At 47.5% G+C, this 19577-nt stretch overlaps 1 protein-coding gene across 1 annotated transcript in view; it reads right to left on the reverse strand.

Moving 5' to 3' along the window:
- Positions 1-537: 537 nt before the first annotated feature.
- The window catches only part of LOC119962993 (phosphoglucomutase-2-like), a 100692-nt gene continuing 81652 nt past the window's right edge, over positions 538-19577 (reverse strand). Inside the window, 3 exon segments of the mRNA XM_038791430.1 lie at positions 538-1747; positions 18092-18225; positions 18890-19079. Coding sequence (XP_038647358.1) covers positions 1645-1747; positions 18092-18225; positions 18890-19079 — 427 coding nt within the window. The 3' untranslated portion in view covers positions 538-1644.

Consider the following 19577-nt stretch of genomic DNA (forward strand, 5'->3'; position numbering starts at 1 on the left):
TGGAATGTATTTATACCTAGCTATTATTATAAAAAAGTCAATGACAACATCGTGTCATGACTTCTTTGTCACAGTTGTGACAAAGTTCTGGTTACCAACTGTGATAAAGTCATCTTATCGTGTCAGGGGCTGTTTAGCACAGGGCTAAATCGCTGGCTTTGAAAGCAGACCAAGCAGGCCAGCAGCACGGTTTGACTCCCGTAACAGCCTCCCCGAACAGCGCCGGAATGTGGCGACTAGGGGCTTTTCACAGTAACTTCATTTGAAGCCTACTCGTGACAATAAGCGGTTTTCATTTCATTTCATTTCAGGTGGTTGTACGGATGATTGTTGGATCGCTAATGCTAAAAGATTAACTGATGAAATCTAGATTTGCAGCTTTTTTAAAATATAAAGACAGGCTTATAGCTGAAAAATGCAACATTGATATTAAACATGTACAATGGAATATAAAATCAAGTCATATATCTTGCACAGTATTAATGTATGTGATATACACACACAAATATTTTTGGTTTGATTGAACTAAACAGAATATAGCAGAACATGTCATTTTAATGCAAAATTAAAGCAGCAGCTTGGTGTTGAGAGCACACAGCACAGAATTTTCTCAGAGACCATTCGAAAGCAGTGTGGAAATGTGTGAAATTTAACTTCAAAGCTATATAGGAACCACTGAAGGCAAAGTATCCTGTAAGAATTTAAGCCAATAAATCTTCTTTGGACACAATGTTTCAATGCTGGAGCCTTAAGTCTTTCAACAGGTAAGCAAGAGTCACTGCTCGTATATCATTCAAGCTGTAGTCACACACATATTACATACAAAAGTACTCCTGTGGCAAGTTAATACGTGCACCGATGCTGGAGGAAAAGCGTTCTGTTCAAAATATCTCCAACTGGAAGATATAACATATTTGTTATCCATCGAAATACATAATTACCTCCGTGCCCAATAAAGAGCAATCATTGTGTCCTTTATCTATTTTAGATCCTGCAGTGATATCAGTTATAGACAGGACAATATGACTAACATAGCTGTATGAAAGTGCTACGGTTTTGAAAAATACTCATATTGGACTCAAAACATTAACTCTGGTTCTCTCCCTCCAGTTGCTGCTAGGCCTGCTGAGTTTTCCCAGCACTTGTTATTTGTGTTTCAGATTTCCAGCATCTGCAGTATTTTATTTGTATATGTATGAAGGTGTTTCTCTCTATACCCCATTCTCACTCCATGAAGGTATTTGAAGTCTTCAATCTGGCAAATCATCTCAGAAATTTCAATAGCATTTTTTGAGAACCATTAAATGCAGAAGATTGTATTTTCTACCTAGGCATTAGAGATTACCTTGAACAAATTTTGGTGCCTCTTAAAAAAGAAGAAAAGTGTATGCAATATTCCCTGAAATTCGTAATTCACTCAGTTAAAGTGGGGGAATCCCCATCAGCCTCCGACATCACCACTACTCCCTAAAAACCTCAATTATTGGTCAGAAGGAGGAGATAGTCATTTTCCCTGTAGAGTTTAGCAACAGAGCAAGTTCCACTAAGTATAAAATTATACGTGCTTCAATATTATAGGAACAGCTAGAAACAGGTAACACAGCATGCTTCCAAAATTGATTGGTCTGAACTTCAGAAATAATTTCAGGTGGATTGGGATGTTAGGCCATTTTTATCTGGCTGGAAGAAATGCTCCACCAACGCATTGACCAAGTCATTGAGCTCCGCCTTCAGTTTTTCGAAGTCACTGGGAAGAAAGGTGACAATGAGTACATGTGTGTTGTAAAGAAACTAAATAATCACACGGGAGTAACAATACATTTTACATTCTTACATTTTATTGTTCAGTAGAAAATAGGTGAACATGTTGCTTATGTCAGAGCAACAACTAGAGTTTTACTAATATTTAGCATATTTAGAATGGCATATTTCTTTATCGGAAAATTATCAAATGGAAATATACACATATCCCATTCCTTGTATATTTTTGGGACCTTTCTGCCCTTCTTATTCCAGGTATTTCAGCTTCTGTATCTTAATCTACAATCAAATGAATCTTCGCACTCCTATGGCTAAAGAGAATGTTCACTTTAGTTTTGACAGTCAGCTCAACTGAACTAAACATTTCTCTCGAGATCTTTCCTGTCACCAGCAATGCAATAAATGTGAAGTTACCATTTTTTATTTTTTTTAAATACTTTTTATTGGAATTTTTTAACAGAAAAAATAACAACAATGAAAAGCAAAAATAAAACACCATAATAACTGTAACACCCCCAAGACCGTATCAACGCATGTATCACCCCCCCCCCCCCCCCCATCCCCCAAACCCCGTAAACAAGAGAACTTAAAAATAAATTTAAATTAAATAAGCAAACATAGTCAACTTTTCCCTCCCTCCCCCCCGGGTTGCTGCTGCTGCTGACCCAGTACCCTATCGTTGAGCCAGAAAGTCGAGGAAAGGTTGCCACCGCCTAAAGAACCCTTGTACCGATCCTCTCAGGGCGAATTTGACCTTCTCTAGCTGAATAAAACCCGCCATGTCATTGATCCAGGTCTCCACGCTTGGGGGCCTCGCATCCTTCCGCTGTAGCAAGTTCCTCCGCCGGGCTACTAGGGACGCAAAGGCCAGCACACCGGCCTCTTTCGCCTCCTGCACTCCCGGCTCCACCCCAACACCAAAAATCGCGAGTCTCCAGCCTGGCTTGACCCTGGATCCTACCACCCTCGACACCGTCCTCGCCACCCCCTTCCAGAACTCCTCCAGTGCTGGGCATGCCCAGAACATATGGGCATGGTTCGCTGGACTCCCCAAACACCTGACACACCTGTCTTCGCCCCCAAAGAGCTTACTCATCCTAGACCCGGACATGTGGGCCCGGTGCAGCACCTTGAATTGGATGAGGCTAAGCCGCGCACATGAGGAGGAAGAATGAACCCTCTCCAGGGCATCAGCCCATGTCCCATCTTCGATCTGTTCCCCCAGTTCCCCCTCCCACTTAGCTTTCAGCTCCTCTACTGATGCCTCCTCCACCTCCTGTATTACCTTATAGATATCAGATATCTTCCCCTCCCCGACCCAGACCCCCGAAAGCACCCTGTCACTCACCCCCCTCGCGGGAAGCGAAGGGAATCCCTCCACCTGCCGCCTAGCAAACGCCTTTACCTGCAGATACCTGAACATGTTCCCGGGGTGAGCCCAAATTTCTCCTCCAACTCCCCCAGGCTCGCAAACCTCCCATCAATGAACAGGTCCCTCAGCTGTCTGATGCCCGCTCTGTGCGAACCCTGGAACTCCCCATCAATGTTCCCCGGGACGAACCGATGGTTCCCCCTTAACGGAGCCTCCATCGAGCCCCCCACTTTCCCCCTATGTCGCCTCAACTGCCCCCAAATCTTGAGGGTAGCCGCCACCACCGGACTCGTGGTATACCTCGTAGGAGGGAGCGGCCACGGCGCCGTTACCAGGGCCCCCAGGCTTGTATCTCCACAGGACACCCTCTCCACCAGTTTCCATGCTGCCCCCTCCCCCTCCATCACCCACTTGCGCACCATCGACACATTGGCCGCCCAATAATACCCCGAGAGATTGGGTAACGCCAGCCCCCCACCATCTCTACCCTGCTCCAAGAAAACCCTCTTCACCCTCGGGGTCCCATGCTCCCAAACAAAGCTCATGATGCTGCTAGTCACCCTCCTAAAAAAGGCCCTGGGGATAAAGATGGGCAAACACTGAAAGAGGAACAAGAACCTTGGGAGAACCGTCATTTTGACGGACTGCACTCTACCCGCCAGCGATAGCGGCACCATGTCCCAGCTTTTGAATTCCTCCTCCATCTGTTCCACAAGCCTGGTAAAATTAAGCTTATGGAGAGTCCCCCAACTCCTGGCCACCTGCACCCCCAGGTATCTGAAACTCTTCACTGCCCTCTTAAATGGGAGCCTCCCAATTCCCTCCTCCTGATCACCCGGGTGTACTATAAATACCTCACTCTTGCCTAGATTTAACTTATAGCCCGAGAAGCTCCATCACCCCCGGCATTCCCCCCTCTGGGTCCGCCACATACAACAGCAGGTCATCCGCATACAGCGATACCCTATGTTCTTCCCCACCCCACACCAGGCCCCTCCACCTCCTGACTCCCTCAGCGCCAAAGCCAGAGGTTCTATCGCCAGTGCAAAAAGCAAGGGGGACAGGGGGCACCCCTGCCTGGTCCCACGATAGAGTCTGAAGTACTCTGATCTCCTTCCATTGGTAACTACACTCGCCATCGGGGCCTCATAGAGCAACCTCACCCATTTGATGAACCCCTCCCCGAATCCGAACCGCTCCAGCACCTCCCACAGGTACCCCCACTCAACTCTATCAAACGCTTTCTCTGCATCCAGCGCCACCACTATCTTCGCCTCCCCCTCCACCGCCGGCATCATAATAACATTTAGCAATCTCCGCACATTCGTGTTGAGCTGCCGTCCCTTGACAAATCCTGTCTGATCCTCGTGTATCACCTCTAGCACACAGTCCTCTATCCTGGTGGCCAGGATCTTCGCCAGCAACTTGGCGTCAACATTGAGGAGCGAGATTGGCCTGTATGATCCACACTGCAAGGGGTCTTAATCCCGCTTCAGGATCAGAGAGATCAGCGCCTGAGACATCGTCGGGGGCAAAGCACCCCCCTCCCATGCCTCATTGAAGGCTCGCACCAACAGGGGGCCCACCAGATCCGCATATTGTTTATAAAATTCCACCGGGAACCCATCCGGCCCCGGCGCCTTACCTGACTGCATTTGGCCAATCCCCCTGACTAGCTCCTCCAACTCTATCGGCGCCCCCAGCCCCTCCACCAGCTCCTCTTGCACCTTTGGGAAACGTAGCTCATTCATGAAGCTCTCCACTCCCCCCCCCCCCCCCCCCCCCCCAAATCGGTGGCTCCGACCGGTACAGTTCCTCGTAGAAGTCCCTAAAGACCCCGTTCACCTCTGCCCCCTTCTGCACCACATTCCCAACCTTACCCGTCACTCCACCAATTTCCCTACCCGCATCTCGCCTACGGAGCTGATGCGCCAACATCCTGCACGCCTTCTCCCCATACTCATATACCGCGCCTTGCGCCCTCCTCCACTGTGCCTCCGCCGTTCTGGTGGTCAACAAGTCGAACTTGGCCTGCAAACTATGCCGTTCCCCCAGCAACCCCTCCTCCGGTGCCTCCGCGTACCTCCTATCCACATCCAGGAGCTCCCCCACCAGTCTCTCCCTCTCCGTCCTCTCCCTCCTTTCCCTATGGGCCCGGATGGAAATCAGCTCCCCACGGATCACTGCTTTCAGAGCCTCCCAGACCATCTCCACCCAGACCTCCCCCGTGTCGTTGGTGTCAAGATACCCCTCAATACTTCCCCGGACCCTCCTACACACCTCCTCATCAGCCAGCATCCCCACATCCAGGCGCCACAGCGGGCGCTGGTCCCGTGCCTCCCCCATCTCCAGATCGACCCAGTGCAGAGCATGGTCTGAAATTGCTATGGCCGAATACTCGGCATCCTGCACCTTCGGGATCAATCCCCTGCTCAGGACAAAAAAATCTATTCGGGAGTAAACCCTATGCACATGGGAGAAAAAGGAATACTCCCGCGCCCTCGGCCTCCCAAACCTCCAGGGATCCACCCCTCCCATCTGGTCCATAAACCCCCTCAGCACCTTGGCCGCCGCCGGTCTCCTACCCGTCCTTGAACTGGACCGGTCCAGTGGGGGATCCAGCACTGTGTTAAAGTCTCCCCCCATGATCAGGCCCCCTGCCTCCAGGTCCGGAATGCGGCCCAACAAGCGCCTCATGAAGCCAGCATCATCCCAATTCGGGGCATATACATTAACCAGCACCACCTTCTCTCCCTGCAGCCTACCCTTCACCATAATATATCTGCCCTCCTTGTCCGACACCACCTCAGATGCCTCGAACGCCACCCTCTTCCCCACCGGGATCGCCACCCCCCGGTTCTTCGCGTCTAATCCTGGGTGGAAAACCTGCCCTACCCACCCCTTTCTCAGACGAACCTGGTCCGCCACCTTCAAGTGGGTCTCTTGGAGCATAGCCACGTCCGCCTTCAGCCCCTTCAGATGAGAAAATACCCTAGTTTTCTTAACCGGCCCATTCAGCCCCCTCACGTTCCAGGTGATCAGCCAGATCAGAGGGCACCCCGCCCCCTCCCCCGCCGACTAGCCATAGCTCATCGACTTCTCGCCCCAGGCCAGCACACTCCGCCCGACCCGTTCCCCATGACGATAACTCCTCTCCTCTACCCCCCCCGGCCCACACCAGCTCCTTCCTGGCCATTCCAGCAGCAACCCGGTATCATCCCCCCCCCCCCAGGCTAGGACCCCTCCTAGCTGCGACGCACCCTCCATGGTACTTCCGTGAGTCAGCTGACTTCTGCTGACCCCGGCAACTCCCGCCAAAACCCGGCCCCTCCCGACATGGGGTCATCCCCCCTCCTGCCACACCTCCTTGGCACCGCTTCAGCGTGGGAAAAGACCAGTAGAGGCCACGCCCCCACCGCCAGCTCCACCCCCCCACCCCGCAGCTCGGGAAACCAGAGGAAAGCCCGCGCTTTCATACTGCCCCACCCCACCCTTCTGACGCAGCTCCCCCAAATTCCAGCTCCACCCCATCCCCCAGCTCCGTACAGAAGAAAAAACAAACCCCCAACATTCCCCACATAACCCAAAACCATACCCAACAGACCCACCCGGAAACAGAGCAAAAAACCAGCATAAAAAACACATGTCAAAGTTACAAAAACAGCAACAGCAAAAACAGCAACGACCATAGTTCACCGGACCCCGCAGCCCCCAGACCCTAGTTCGAGTCCAGCTTCTCCGCCTGTACAAAGGCCCACGCCTCCTCCGGGGACTCGAAGTAGTGGTGCCGGTCCTTATATGTCACCCACAGACGCGCAGGCTGCAGCATTCCAAATTTGACCTGCTTGGCATGCAGCACCGCCTTCGTCCGGTTAAACCCGGCCCTCCGCTTAGCCACCTCTGCACTCCAGTCCTGGTAGATTCGCACTACCGAATTCTCCCACTTGCTGCTCCTCTCTTTCTTCGCCCAGCGCAGCAAACACTCCCGGTCGCTGAATCGATGGAACCGCACCAGCACCGCCCGCGGAGGTTCATTTGTCTTGGGCCTCCTAGCCAGCACTCTGTGGGCTCCCTCAAGCTCCAGGGGCAAATGGAAGGACCCCGCTCCCATCAACGAGCTCAGCATCGTGGTCACATAAGACGGAAGACCCGACCCCTCCAGCCCCTCCGCCAGGCCCAGGATCCTCAAATTCTTTCGCCTCGTGCGAACGTCCAGCTCCTCCAAGCGGTCTTGCCACTTTTTGTGAAGTGCCTCGTGCAACTCCACTTTCCCCACGAGGACCACGGCCTCCTCCTCCCGCTCAGCGGCCTGCTGCTGCAACTCCCGAATGGCCACCTCCTGGGCTGTCTGGGTCTCAAGCAGCTTGTTGGTAGTCGCATTCAAGGAGTCCAGCAACTCAGCCTTCAGCTCCGCAAAACAGCGCAGAAGCGCAGCTTGCTGCTCCTGCGCCCACTTCCACCAGTCCTCGGGTGCTCCGCCGGCCGCCATTCTGTCCTCCTTCCCCCGCTTTTCCTGGGGAGCTGCTGCAGCCTTTTCCTTTGCCCCACTCCGGGTAAGCACCATAAATTTCCGGGAATGTTCCTCCAAACACCTTCCCCCACCGGGAATCGTCGAAGCAGCGCCGTTTGGGGCCCTAAAATAGGCCCGAAAGTCCTTTAATAGCGGGAGCTGCCGAACGTGCGGCTTAGCTCCGCATCGCCACAACCGGAAGTCCCTGAAGTTACCATTTTTAATAGCGGGTACTGTTGCTGACCGGTCCCCCTTTGTGCATGTGCATTGCTGTTCTACCCAAGGTTGTACCCAACTTCATGGCAATGTCATCTCAGGTTAGCTTACAGGATATTTTGTTGAAAGTGCCTTCTTGTTGAATGAAGACCATTCAGCCCATGCCCACAATTTGGTAGAATTTTCTGATGGATCCCATTCCCTTATTTTTTCCTCATTGCCCTGTATTTTTCTTCCTTCAAGTATTTATCCAATTCGCTTCTGAATGTTATGATTGAACTTCCACCAACATTGCAGGAAGTACACATCAGATGACAATTCTGCAAAAAAAAATTTTTTTTTTTAAATGCTTTGCCTCTTGTTCTTTTTTTTTTTTAATTTGTATCCTCTGGTTACTGACCCTTCTGTCACTGGAAACAATTTTTCCTTATTTCTGCTATAAAAACCCTTCATGATTTTGAACACCTCTATCAAATCTCCTCTTCATGTTCTCCGCTCTCAGCAGAATAACTCAATTTTCTCCAGTCTTCCCACATGAATTGAAATCCCTCATCCATGGTACAAATTAATAAATTTCTTCTGCACCCACTCTATCCTTTCTAAAACCCAAAATTGAACAAGATGTTCCAGCTGAGACCCAACCTGTACGTTATAAAGATTGGCAAAACCTTTTGGTGCATTTCTTAATTTATAACGGCAAAGGTCCCTTTTACATTTTTCGCTGCCAAATATTTGTGCGTTTACATCCCCAAGTTGCCAGAGTTTACAATGTTATTATTTCGTTTATATTGTGGCTCCGCTTTCCTCTGACCAAAATATCACTTCACACTCCCCGTTGTTAAACTTCACTGGCCATAGGTCTGCCCATTTCACAAGTCTATTTTTGTTTTTCTGTTATTATTATCCTCTTTGATGTTTACTACATTTGAGTTTTGTGTCACCTGTAAATTATGCTCCATATCTGGGTCATTACTCTATATAAAAAAGGCCAATGATCCTAATACCAACTCTGGTGAAACATTACTGCATACTTCCCTCAGTTTGAAAAGCAACTCTTCACGACTCCTACTCCATTTTCTCTCCCTTGACCAATTCTTTTTTTAAAATATAAACTTAGAGCACCCAAATCATTTTTTCCAATTAAGGGGCAATTTAGCATGGCCAATCACCTACCCTGCATATATTTGTGTTGTGGGGGCAAAACCCACGCAAACACAGGGAGAATGTGCAAACTCCACACAGACAGTGACCCAGAGCCGGGATCGAACCTGGGACCGTGAGGCAGCAATGCTAACCACTGTGCTGCCTGTCCCTTGACCAATTCTGTATCCATATTGCCTTCGTTCCTTTAACCCTATCAGCTTTAATTTTGCTATCAAGCCTATTGGATGGTACTTTATCAAACACTGTGGGGAGGCAGTGGCATAGTGATAAAGTCACTGGACTAGTAATCCAGAGACCCAGGGTAATGTTCTGGGGAAATGGGTTCAAATCCCACCATGATTTTGAAATCTGAAATTAAAAGTCTAATGACAATCATTGTTGATTGTTGTAAAAACCCACTTGGTTCACTATGTCCTTTAGCGAAGGAAATCTGCCATCCTTACCTGGTCTGGTCTACAAGTGACTCCAGACCCACAGCAATGTGATTGACTCTTCAATGCCCTCGGGGATGAGCAACAAATGCTGACCTGACGACACCCACATCCCATGAACAAATAAAGAAAAAAAATCTTATTTGAAAGCCTTTTTACAAATTAACCACAATGTAATCTTCAACCCTCACAGCTACACACAATCTCATGTTAGCCACTAAACTGTTCTCATCATAGAACTTACAGTGCAGAAGGAGGCCATTCAGCCCATCGAGTCTGCACCGGCTCTTTGAAAGAGCACCAAGCCCACATCTCCACCCTATCCCCATAACCCAGTAACCCAACCCAACACTAAGGGCAATTTTGGACACTAAGGGCAATTTATCATGGCCAATCCACCTAACCTGCACATCTTTGGACTGTGGGAAGAAACCGGAGCACCCAGAGGAAACCCACCCACACACGGGGAGAACGTGCAGACTCCGCACAGACAGTGAACCAAGCCGGGAATTGAACCTGGGACCCTGGAGCTGTGAAGCAATTGTGCTAACCACCATGCTACCATGCTGTCCATGCACTCTCTTCACTCCTTGTTTGCTGGTATTAGATCGCCACATGCTTTCAGTATTCAGCAATGTTCTCTACTGTATTCTTAACCACACCTTTGTCATATTCTCTCTGGGTGGGATTTTCCCATCCCACTCACGACGGTGCAGAGCTGGAAGATTCCAACCCGTGTCTTTAACCATCCAGGAACCTCCGAGTCTTGGATGCCCTTCCTTTCTCCCTCACGGGAACATGTCTATTCTGCACCTGAGTCATCTTCGCTTGAAGGAGTCCCATTATTCAATTACCGTCACCTACCAATTTTTGATTCCAATTCGCATGGCCTAAATTCCTTTTCAACTCATTGAAATGAGTCTTCCTTCAAGTCAGTATTTTACACTTGATTGTTCCTTCTTTCTTTCCATAACTATATGAGGAAAAGCTTTTTTACCCAGAGAGTGATGACGGTCTGAAATGCACTGCCTGGGAGGGAGGTAGAGGCGCGATGCCACACATCCGTTAAAAAGTACCGGCATGAGTACGTGGCACGCCATAACATTCAAGACTATGGGCCAAGTGCTGGCAAGTGGGAGTAATAGAGCAGGCCAGGGCCTTTCATGTGTTGGTGCAAATTCGATGGGCCGAAGGGCCTCTTCTGCATTCTAGTATTGTAATTCTATACTGAATTCAATATGACCATTGTTTCCCCAAATACTCCCCCATTCAAACATTCGCCACGTGCCCTTCTCTTGCTCAAAATAAGATCCAGCACTGCTTCCTTCCTAGGTGGCTGAAAACATACTGATCAAGGAAGTTCCCTTGTGCATAGTACAGGAATTCGTCCCTCTTTTTGTCTGTTAGCCTAATAAAGACTAGGTTGGTAATACTATAACTGAAGAACTCATTCACGTACCTCGCAGTCTTTCATCCTTCTGTAATTTTTCTGTTCCTGTATCTCGTTCCTCTTCATTGGTGGACTACACTACACACCCAGTACAATAGCTCTTCTATTTGTCCTTAATTTTAAACCAAACATATTCTGGCATCTCACTAAATCATTACTCCCCAGGGTTAGAATAGTTCCTTCGACAAATACTGAGAAACCCCCTTCCCCACCATCATTGTCACTCCAGCTACACCGCCCTTATTTCTCCTATAGCTCCCCTGAATATCTTAAAGCCAAGAAGATTAAATTCTCAATCCTCCCCTTGTTTGATGCAGGTCTCACTTTTTGCCACTATATCACTAATCCCATGCGGAGACGTTTGTCAGCAGATCACCAATCTTGTGTAGCATGCTACAGGCATTTTGAAAACGCACTCGAAACCCATCTTAGACTGCTGCACTGTTTCTCCAACTGATCCCTCTTATATCTAGACTACCTTCCTTGTGTGTTATTGATGTCTCAGTTCTCTGATAACCTTGTTTCTCCTCACTGATTGATACTAGTGCCCAATCCCCAAGTTATTGTAAACCCTCCCCTAAAGCATTAATTAACCTTCCCAGTCCCCATAGGACATTGGTCCCAGATTCGTTTAGGTGCAACCCTTCCTCTATCTTCAACAAATCCCCCTCTTCCCAAGAATTTGAAGTCCACCCCCTGCACCATTTTTCCAGCCACACGTTATCCTGTTTTACCTGACTCTCACTAGCATGTGCCACTGGCAGTAATACAGCGATTGTCACCTTGGAGGCCCTGCTCTCATTTCCTCCCGAACTTTTGAAACATTGAGTGCAGGACCTCAACCCATCTCCTTCAGTATTATTGTTTTCCACATGACTGATGTTCCTGCTCCCCCTTCAAAATGTTCTGCACCTTCTCAGTGATGTCCTTTACCCTGGCACCAGGGAGGCAACAAACTATGTAGGGATAACACATCTGACTACTGCATTTCTACATATTGCTGCCCCACCCCACCCCTCTCATTTGTCTCACACATTTGACACAAATGGAAACAAGGTGCTGGCCTTGATCAGAAGCTAAAGACAAGCTCACAATAAATGAAGGAGACACTTTCTTTCCCTTCCTGTACAAAGTGCTGGCCTAATCTACCAAAATGAGGAAGTCGGAAATCCATATCTTCAAACTGAAACCACTTCCTTTTTACGTTTCCTCTAACGTTATTTTAAACACAGCTAAATTACAGATCAATTAAACTTGATATTGCCAAGATGTATTTAATCAGTATTCCAGCCAACCATGCAAGTTTGAGAACACAAACTGGGAAGAATTGAACTAAACCTCAGAGTGGGTGACTTTGTTTTTGCTGTGCTGTCGGCTTTGAAACTACACAAACATCGGAATTTCAAAATAATTCAGAAGCAGAACAAACTCACATTCGGAAACAAATTCCGGAATTTTCTAGCTTCTTTGAAGACAGTGCCTTGGGGTTGGAAGGAGGTGGGGTGAAACATTGGGTGGGATAGCATTGGACTGGACTTCAGTATTCCAGATTTTTCAGTGTTTAAAAAAAAATTTAGAATGTCCAATTCTTTTTTTCCCCCAATTAAGGAGCAATTTAGCGTGGCCAATCCACATACCCTGCACATCTTTGGGTTGTGGTGGCGAAACCCACGCGGTCACGGGGAGAATGTGCAAACTCCACATGGACAGTGTCCCAGAGCCGGGATCGAACTTGGGACCGTGAGGCAGCAGTGCTACCCATTGCGTCACTTGCCCTTTCAGTGATTTTTTTTTAAGCTCCAGACAAAGGTCAAGTGTGAAGTTATGGAAAAAGGGCACTTAAGAGCTAGTTGCCAGCTAAGGTGGTTAAAGTTGTAATTGAACAGCAACTGCAAGGGGACAAGGGGCAAAAGAGCCCTGCAGCTTTATCAGGGTGACAACTGAAGTCAGTGCTGCATTTGGCTGCCATGCAGGGAGACGGTTCACCTTCACAGGAAGGATAGGGAAGCACAGACCTTTGCATCAAGGAGCATTCAGGTGCCAGGACCTTGGTGAGTTTGGAGGAAGCTTCTAACAGAATGACTCTTCAGGTCAGCAGTGCCAACCTGTCATGGCATTATCCAATCAACAGGTAGGTCCTCCAGCAAAGGGAACCGGAGAGGGAGGGAGGTGCAGACACAGGGATTAGGGCAGCAGCCCCATGGCCAGCTCCATGTGCAGCCCCAGGATGGGGTAAGTGACAGAGGGCTGCAGAGGGGACCTCGAGTAACCTACAGTGCAGAGAAGGCACCCTGTTGCAAGGGTATACAGACAGAGGATAAGCATATTGAAGCAGCAGATATTGAAGCAGCAGCGTCACCGAAGACTGTGCCCGTTCCGAGAGGCTATTACAGATCTTTGTGGCACAATGGCAGATGAATTGACGACCAGTGCAAATGGTGGTCACCTGATGTCAGTGGTGAAGACCATCATGTCCCTTAATTTCTACACCTCTGCTTCAGTCTGAAGGCCCACTGGAGACATATCTGCCATCTCTCAATCAGCAGTACATCAATGCATCAAGGGGGTGACAAATACCCTCTTCAGGAAAGGCAGCCAATACATCCATTATTGCATTGATCTGAACATTCAGGCTAAGAGGGCCACAAGATTTCGGATCATTACTAGATGTACAGGGCGTGATACACTACATGCATGTGGCCATCAAAGTTCCTACAAGCCAGCGGTCTTCATTAACAAAAAGGGCTCCATCAATGTGCAACTGGTCTGTGACCACCACCAGTGGATCTTGCCGGTGTGAGTGCCTTACAGTGGAAGCAGCCACAACACCGACATGCACACATGCACTCCCAGGTTCCCACACACACCCTTTGTTCACCTTCAAGATTGGATTCTTGGTGACGAGGGCTATCCACTAAAGAGAGAGCTACTGACTCCAGGGCGGATCCGAGAATGGAAACAGAGCCGACATACAATATTAGCTACGTGATGACCTGAGTCACCAGCGAGCAGAGCATAGGTCTCCTGAAGATTAGTGGGGCACTTTAATACATCCCATCAAGGGTCTCCAGGTTTATGATGGTCTGGTGAACTTTGCACAATGTGGCACTGCAGAGGGAGGAGGCCCAGACCAGTGAAGATTTAGTGAAGCATGAGGCGTCCTCAGAAGAGGAAATGATTAAGGAATTGATGACCATCCACAGCATTCCGTAAGACATGAAGGACCGTGGAGGGACTAATGAGATAGGAGTAATGGAGGCTCAGGAGGCACTCGTACATATACGATGCAGGTGACCCTTCCCATATTATCCTTCCAACCAAATAGAGACACCTTCATCCTCCACTGTTACCATTCCCTTATTTTCAAGCCCATGCTCCCTTGTCCTGGTGTTTCTGGACAACAGATGACCACAACAATTGAGAAAAAGATGACCAAACTTGTCATCCCAAACAGTCCTTGGGCCGAATCACACTACTCATGCACTTCCAGATGACATTTCCATTTTTGTTGAAGGTCAAGAAAACATGGGCGGAATTCTCCGACCCCCCGCAGGGTCGGGGAATCGCCCGGGGCCTTCATAAATCCCGCCCCTGCCGTGGCCGGAATTCTCCGCCACCCGGGAATCGGCGGGGGCGGGAATCGCACCGGTCGGCAGGCTCCCCGTGCCGGTTGGCGGACGCCCTGCAGCGATTCTCCGGCCCGCGATGGGCCGAAGTCCCACCACTGTCAGGCCACTCCCGCCGACATGGTTTAAACCACCTCTGTGCCGGCGGGAGCAGGCGGCGCAAGTGGGCCCCGGTCTCCTGGGGGGGGCGCGGGGCGATCGGACCCTGGGGGGTGCCCCCACGGTGGCCTGGCCCGTGATCCAGGCCCACCGATCGGCGGGCGGGCCAGTGCCGTGGGTGCACTCTTTTTCTTCCGCCGCCGCCACGGCCTCCACCATGGCGGAGGCGGAAGAGACCCCCTCCACCGCGCATTCGTCGGTGGTGACGTCAGCGGCCGCTGATGCTACGGCGCACGAGTGGACTCATGCCAACCGACGAAGGCCTTTCGGCCAGCCCTGACGCCGATCGGCGTGGCGCCAAGGGCTGTTGGCGCCAGTTGGCGGAGCGGGAGCCACTCCGGCGCGGACCTAGTACCTAAAGGTGCGGAGAATTCCGCACCTTTGGGGAGGCCCGACGCCGGAGTAGTTGGCGCCACTCCACTACGCCAGGACCCCCCGCCCCGCCGGGTAGGGGATTTCGCTCCAGATCTTTATTACAAACATCGACGCACACAAATAATAACATCTTAATGATTTATTTACCCATGAAGCCTAAGTGCATCTAACATGTTTTCTTACTTATTTTATGAGTACTCCTATGTGGTACCACCCCCTTCATTGCCAGCTACGTGCAGCCATGCTGCTAACGTTTCTGCCCCTTGACCTGGGATGACTTTGGGGGGCGCTGTCTGACTACCTGAGACCTAGGGAACCCCACCATGCTGAAGGAATCCTGCAGGTCCTTTTTCTGTCATGGCAACTGAATTTTGTGGGGTCACTGGCAGAGGGACTGAGGAACCATTTTCCACATTTTCAGAAACCCGAGAGTCTCAGAGTGGAGTACAGCCACTCCTCCTAACTTGTAAAGCACCGTCTAGGTAACCTGAGTTGGACGAGGGGCTGAGGGAGATTTCAAGCCTCAACCCCAATCACGCCTGCCAATGGACTCTTGAGCTCATGTTGGAGGTGATGCTATGCAAGTCTGTGCATATCTCAGGTATCCACTGACAAGTCTGCTGGATCTGGCCTTCCATGAGGCTTGCCACCACTCAATGGAGGAGGCCGTGCACATAGACAAGAGGAAAATAGCAGCACTCGTATTCTGGTTGGATTCCATTGCCCAAACAAGGGTGGCACATAGCCCCTGGAATATCTGCCAAATATTCTTGAACCTTCAGCATCTGTTGTCTTCGTGACAACTCCAAAGGGATGTCATCAGGCTGGGGCGAACATGGGCCTGGCCTCCCACATTCCTCTGTCAGTGGCCTCAGCTGTCACAGCATCTGACAGCTGGTCAGATAGGTTTGCGGTGTTTGGGCCAGGTTGTGACCCTGAATTCATTCATGAATTTTTGTAGTGCCTACTCTCCAGATTGACACCTTTTTATGTTTTTTGCCTCTTTCTCAGTTACCAGGATCTGTATTTTTTATGTATGAGTTGCTTTCTGCCCCCTTTTATGTTGTCTCTGAGCTCTTCATTGTCATTTTTGGCAAGTAGAGCTCTTGCTTCTCAACAGTATGAGCTGTTTCGGTGTCACATTAAATTATTTTTAAGCACCTTCCATGGATCTTATGTTATCTCACCAAGAACAGATTTGCCCAGGCATATTGAAATCAGCCTTATCCAAATATAGAATCTTAGCGGCTGGTTTGAGATTCTCCCATTCAAACACAACTTTAAACTTGATTATGTTATCACTCTTAGAGAAATACACATGAACCATTAGGCTGCTAACTAAATCTGGCTCATGACGCGTCCCCTCGTTTCTAAGGTATATTCATGCAGAACATTATCCCAGAGTCAAGAAATTTTTGATATGTGCTAGTGCGCTTAGCTACTCGATGTGAAAGTTAAAAACCTCTATTAAACCTACTCTGGCTTTGCTACATGCTTCTCTAATCTCTGCATTTATACAATCTACCACTTCATTGCTGCTACCAGGGGTACTATACCCACTCACATACATTTTTAATCCTTCAGCATTTCTTAATTCTATTCATAAAGGCTCCACAGCCTGATCATTATATCCTCTCATTGTATCTTCTTTTACATATCCTGATGATTTACACCAGGATTTGTCGACAAAGAATCCAGTTATAGGCACAAACACTGAGAAAGGAATGGTAGCCCCATCCATATATTTTTGCTTAAGATATGATAAAATAGAACAGAATTCATCTTTTTTGGTAGTTGCAAAACTTGCTTTGTGAGACCCCCTAAAACAAATAACCAGAATCCAGCAAAAAATTCATCTCCTTCTCTGTTTTTTATTTCACTTTCTGGCTCTCCCCTCCTTCACTTATTTTATTTATGCTTCTCTTCCCATCGGGTTTCTTAAATGTCCTCACTTTCATCTATCGCATCACGTTTTGTTGCTCCCCTTGCCAACTTTCATCTTTATCTTAGTTTCCTTTCCTGTAATTTATTCTCTTACTCTTCACTTGGCCTCTGTTTGCTTTAGCATTTCTGTTTTCATCTTGCTCTTGTCAAGCATTGGCGCCACCCAAGAGGGAGCAGCACAAAGGAGTAAATTAGCTGGATATCACAGTTAGCCACATTTTCAAAACAAAACAGGAAGCAAGGAGCAAGGCAGAGAGAGGAGTACAGCAATGGTGAAAACTAATAGGTACAGGTTTGTCAAATGTTGGCGGGTACATTTCCGAAAAGCCACGGTTATAGTTGAACCAATACTGCTAGCCAATAAAGACCTTGCAACCATCATGCACGGGAATAAAAATTAAACGGCCACAGCCAAAAAACGTAGGTATGATGAGAGAAGGGAAATGTTATCACATGATTATAGAGACACTTTTATGTTTATCTTCCCTGGGATGATTCACAGAATTCTGCAAATCATCCCTCTATCTGAATCTCAACCTTGCTTCTGCTTCCCGTTTCGTTTTGAAAATCTGGCTAACTACCACATCCGGCTAACTGACCCCTTCACAACCCTTAGGCTCCAGTGCTGTAAAAAGTAAGATCATTGCAGAGTAATCTTTGGTCAAATATAATTTACCAAAACTCTTTTCAAAACAATTAGAGCTATTCAATATTTACAAAATGAGCGCACACAAAGCTTGCAACCTTGACGGAAGGTTAAATGTACTTTACTCATTTCTTAAAAGTTAACCAATGAGAAAATAAATGCCGGCTTTGCCAAAAATCTAGCGGATAAAAGACAGCTAAATCAATTAACACTTGTGTACAAAAATTGATATTATGTTGACCTTTGATAAAGTTAATATTTGAAGTGTCGGCCCCAACACAAATGCCCTGTATTTCCAACATTTTGTGTCTCATTTTCTCGGCCCAGATTTACAGCATTTGCAGTCTTCTTCAATTCTTTAAATACTTCTGACAATCATAAATCAGCCAAACCAAACAATGTTGCTTCTTCAAATATTTAAACAAGTGAAATGTTACCCTGTTCCAGGTGGTGCACAGATCTCTACATAATATTTAATTTTCGGCTCTGTCCCACTGGTTCTCATGGTAGCTACACATCCATTCTTGAATGTGAAGGTGATCATTTGGCTGCTTTTACTGGTTGGAAGCACCTAAAATACAGATAGGCAACCCGTTACTAAAATTCACTTGAATTCTCCTTGGACCAAATAGATAATTACAGGCCGTTATTCTTACAAACGCACACACTTCTACACTGTAGGTTTTCAAAGCAGGTTCTTTAGTCCTAATGAGCCATCTCAGGTCATGTGATTTCTATCACTACTTTTCCAAATTGTTGATTTATTAGAATGTTGTTTCAGTAGTAATATGTAACAAATATTTTCGACAATAGCACTGTTTTCCTTTGGCAGTTTCTAGAAGTTAAAATAAGAGTTACACAGGAGGATATCAATAGTCACACTTCGAAGTTTGAAAACCTCATCCATACGTTACTAAATGATATGTAAACCTCATCCATACGTTACTAAATTACATGTAAACCTCATCCACGTATTACTAAATTACATGCAAGCACCTACTTTATGTCAGTCACCGTTGCAAGTTGTTCAAAGAGCATTAAAAATTATCTAAAAGGTTTTACCATGAGTTGATTGAAATTTAACCCAAAGGGCGCACTTCCCTAAAAAGGAACTAAGAATTGTTCATTTGCACATCATGACATTTAGCACAAATGTGAATTTTTAAAGATCACTGGCTCCAGCTGCTGGTGAATCTTAAAATAGTTGGAAGTGAATTTAAGGCAACTTCACTTACAGCTCCCTTGTTTGGTTGGCTGCTATCGTAACCAGTGGTTAAATCTCGAATGTCAGAAATTTCAAACTTCCCACAGCTATTTGGGTATTGGTTTGTCCCATTATACTTTCGTAAATTCTGGAATAATCTATCAATTGTCTCAGGTTTATGGCAGATGAAGTATGAAGCCTTAGAGAGATGATAGCCATATCTAGATAAACAAAAGAAAGATAATTAAAAACTTATATAAACAGCAACACTTTTATCCCACACAGACAAGTATCAAATCACACCCACAGTAGCTTGAAATGCAGTAGTGCATGCTTCGAATACATTTACAAAATGGACAGTACTTCTGCTTGCAGTATTCGTGGCTTTTGTCATTCAGCATAGTGTAATCCCATATCTTGTCATCATGCACCATCTAGCACAAGAACGTAAGAAGTAGGAGCAGGAATAGGCCATTCAAGAAGATCTTGGTTGATCCGATTGAGGCCTTTCTTAACTCCCCTTTCCTGCCCATCCCCCATAACTCTGAACTTCCTTCTGATCAGAAATCGGTCTACCTCAGCCTTGTACATATTCAATGGCCCACTGCTCACTGGGGTAGAGAATTCCAAAGACCCAGAAAGAAAATTCTCTTCATTTCAGACTTAAATAGGAGACCCCTTATTTTGAAACATCCTCCGAGTTTCTACCTTGTCAAGTC

The sequence above is a fragment of the Scyliorhinus canicula genome, chromosome 3, assembly GCF_902713615.1.
Source record: "Scyliorhinus canicula chromosome 3, sScyCan1.1, whole genome shotgun sequence".
NCBI lineage: Eukaryota > Metazoa > Chordata > Chondrichthyes > Carcharhiniformes > Scyliorhinidae > Scyliorhinus > Scyliorhinus canicula.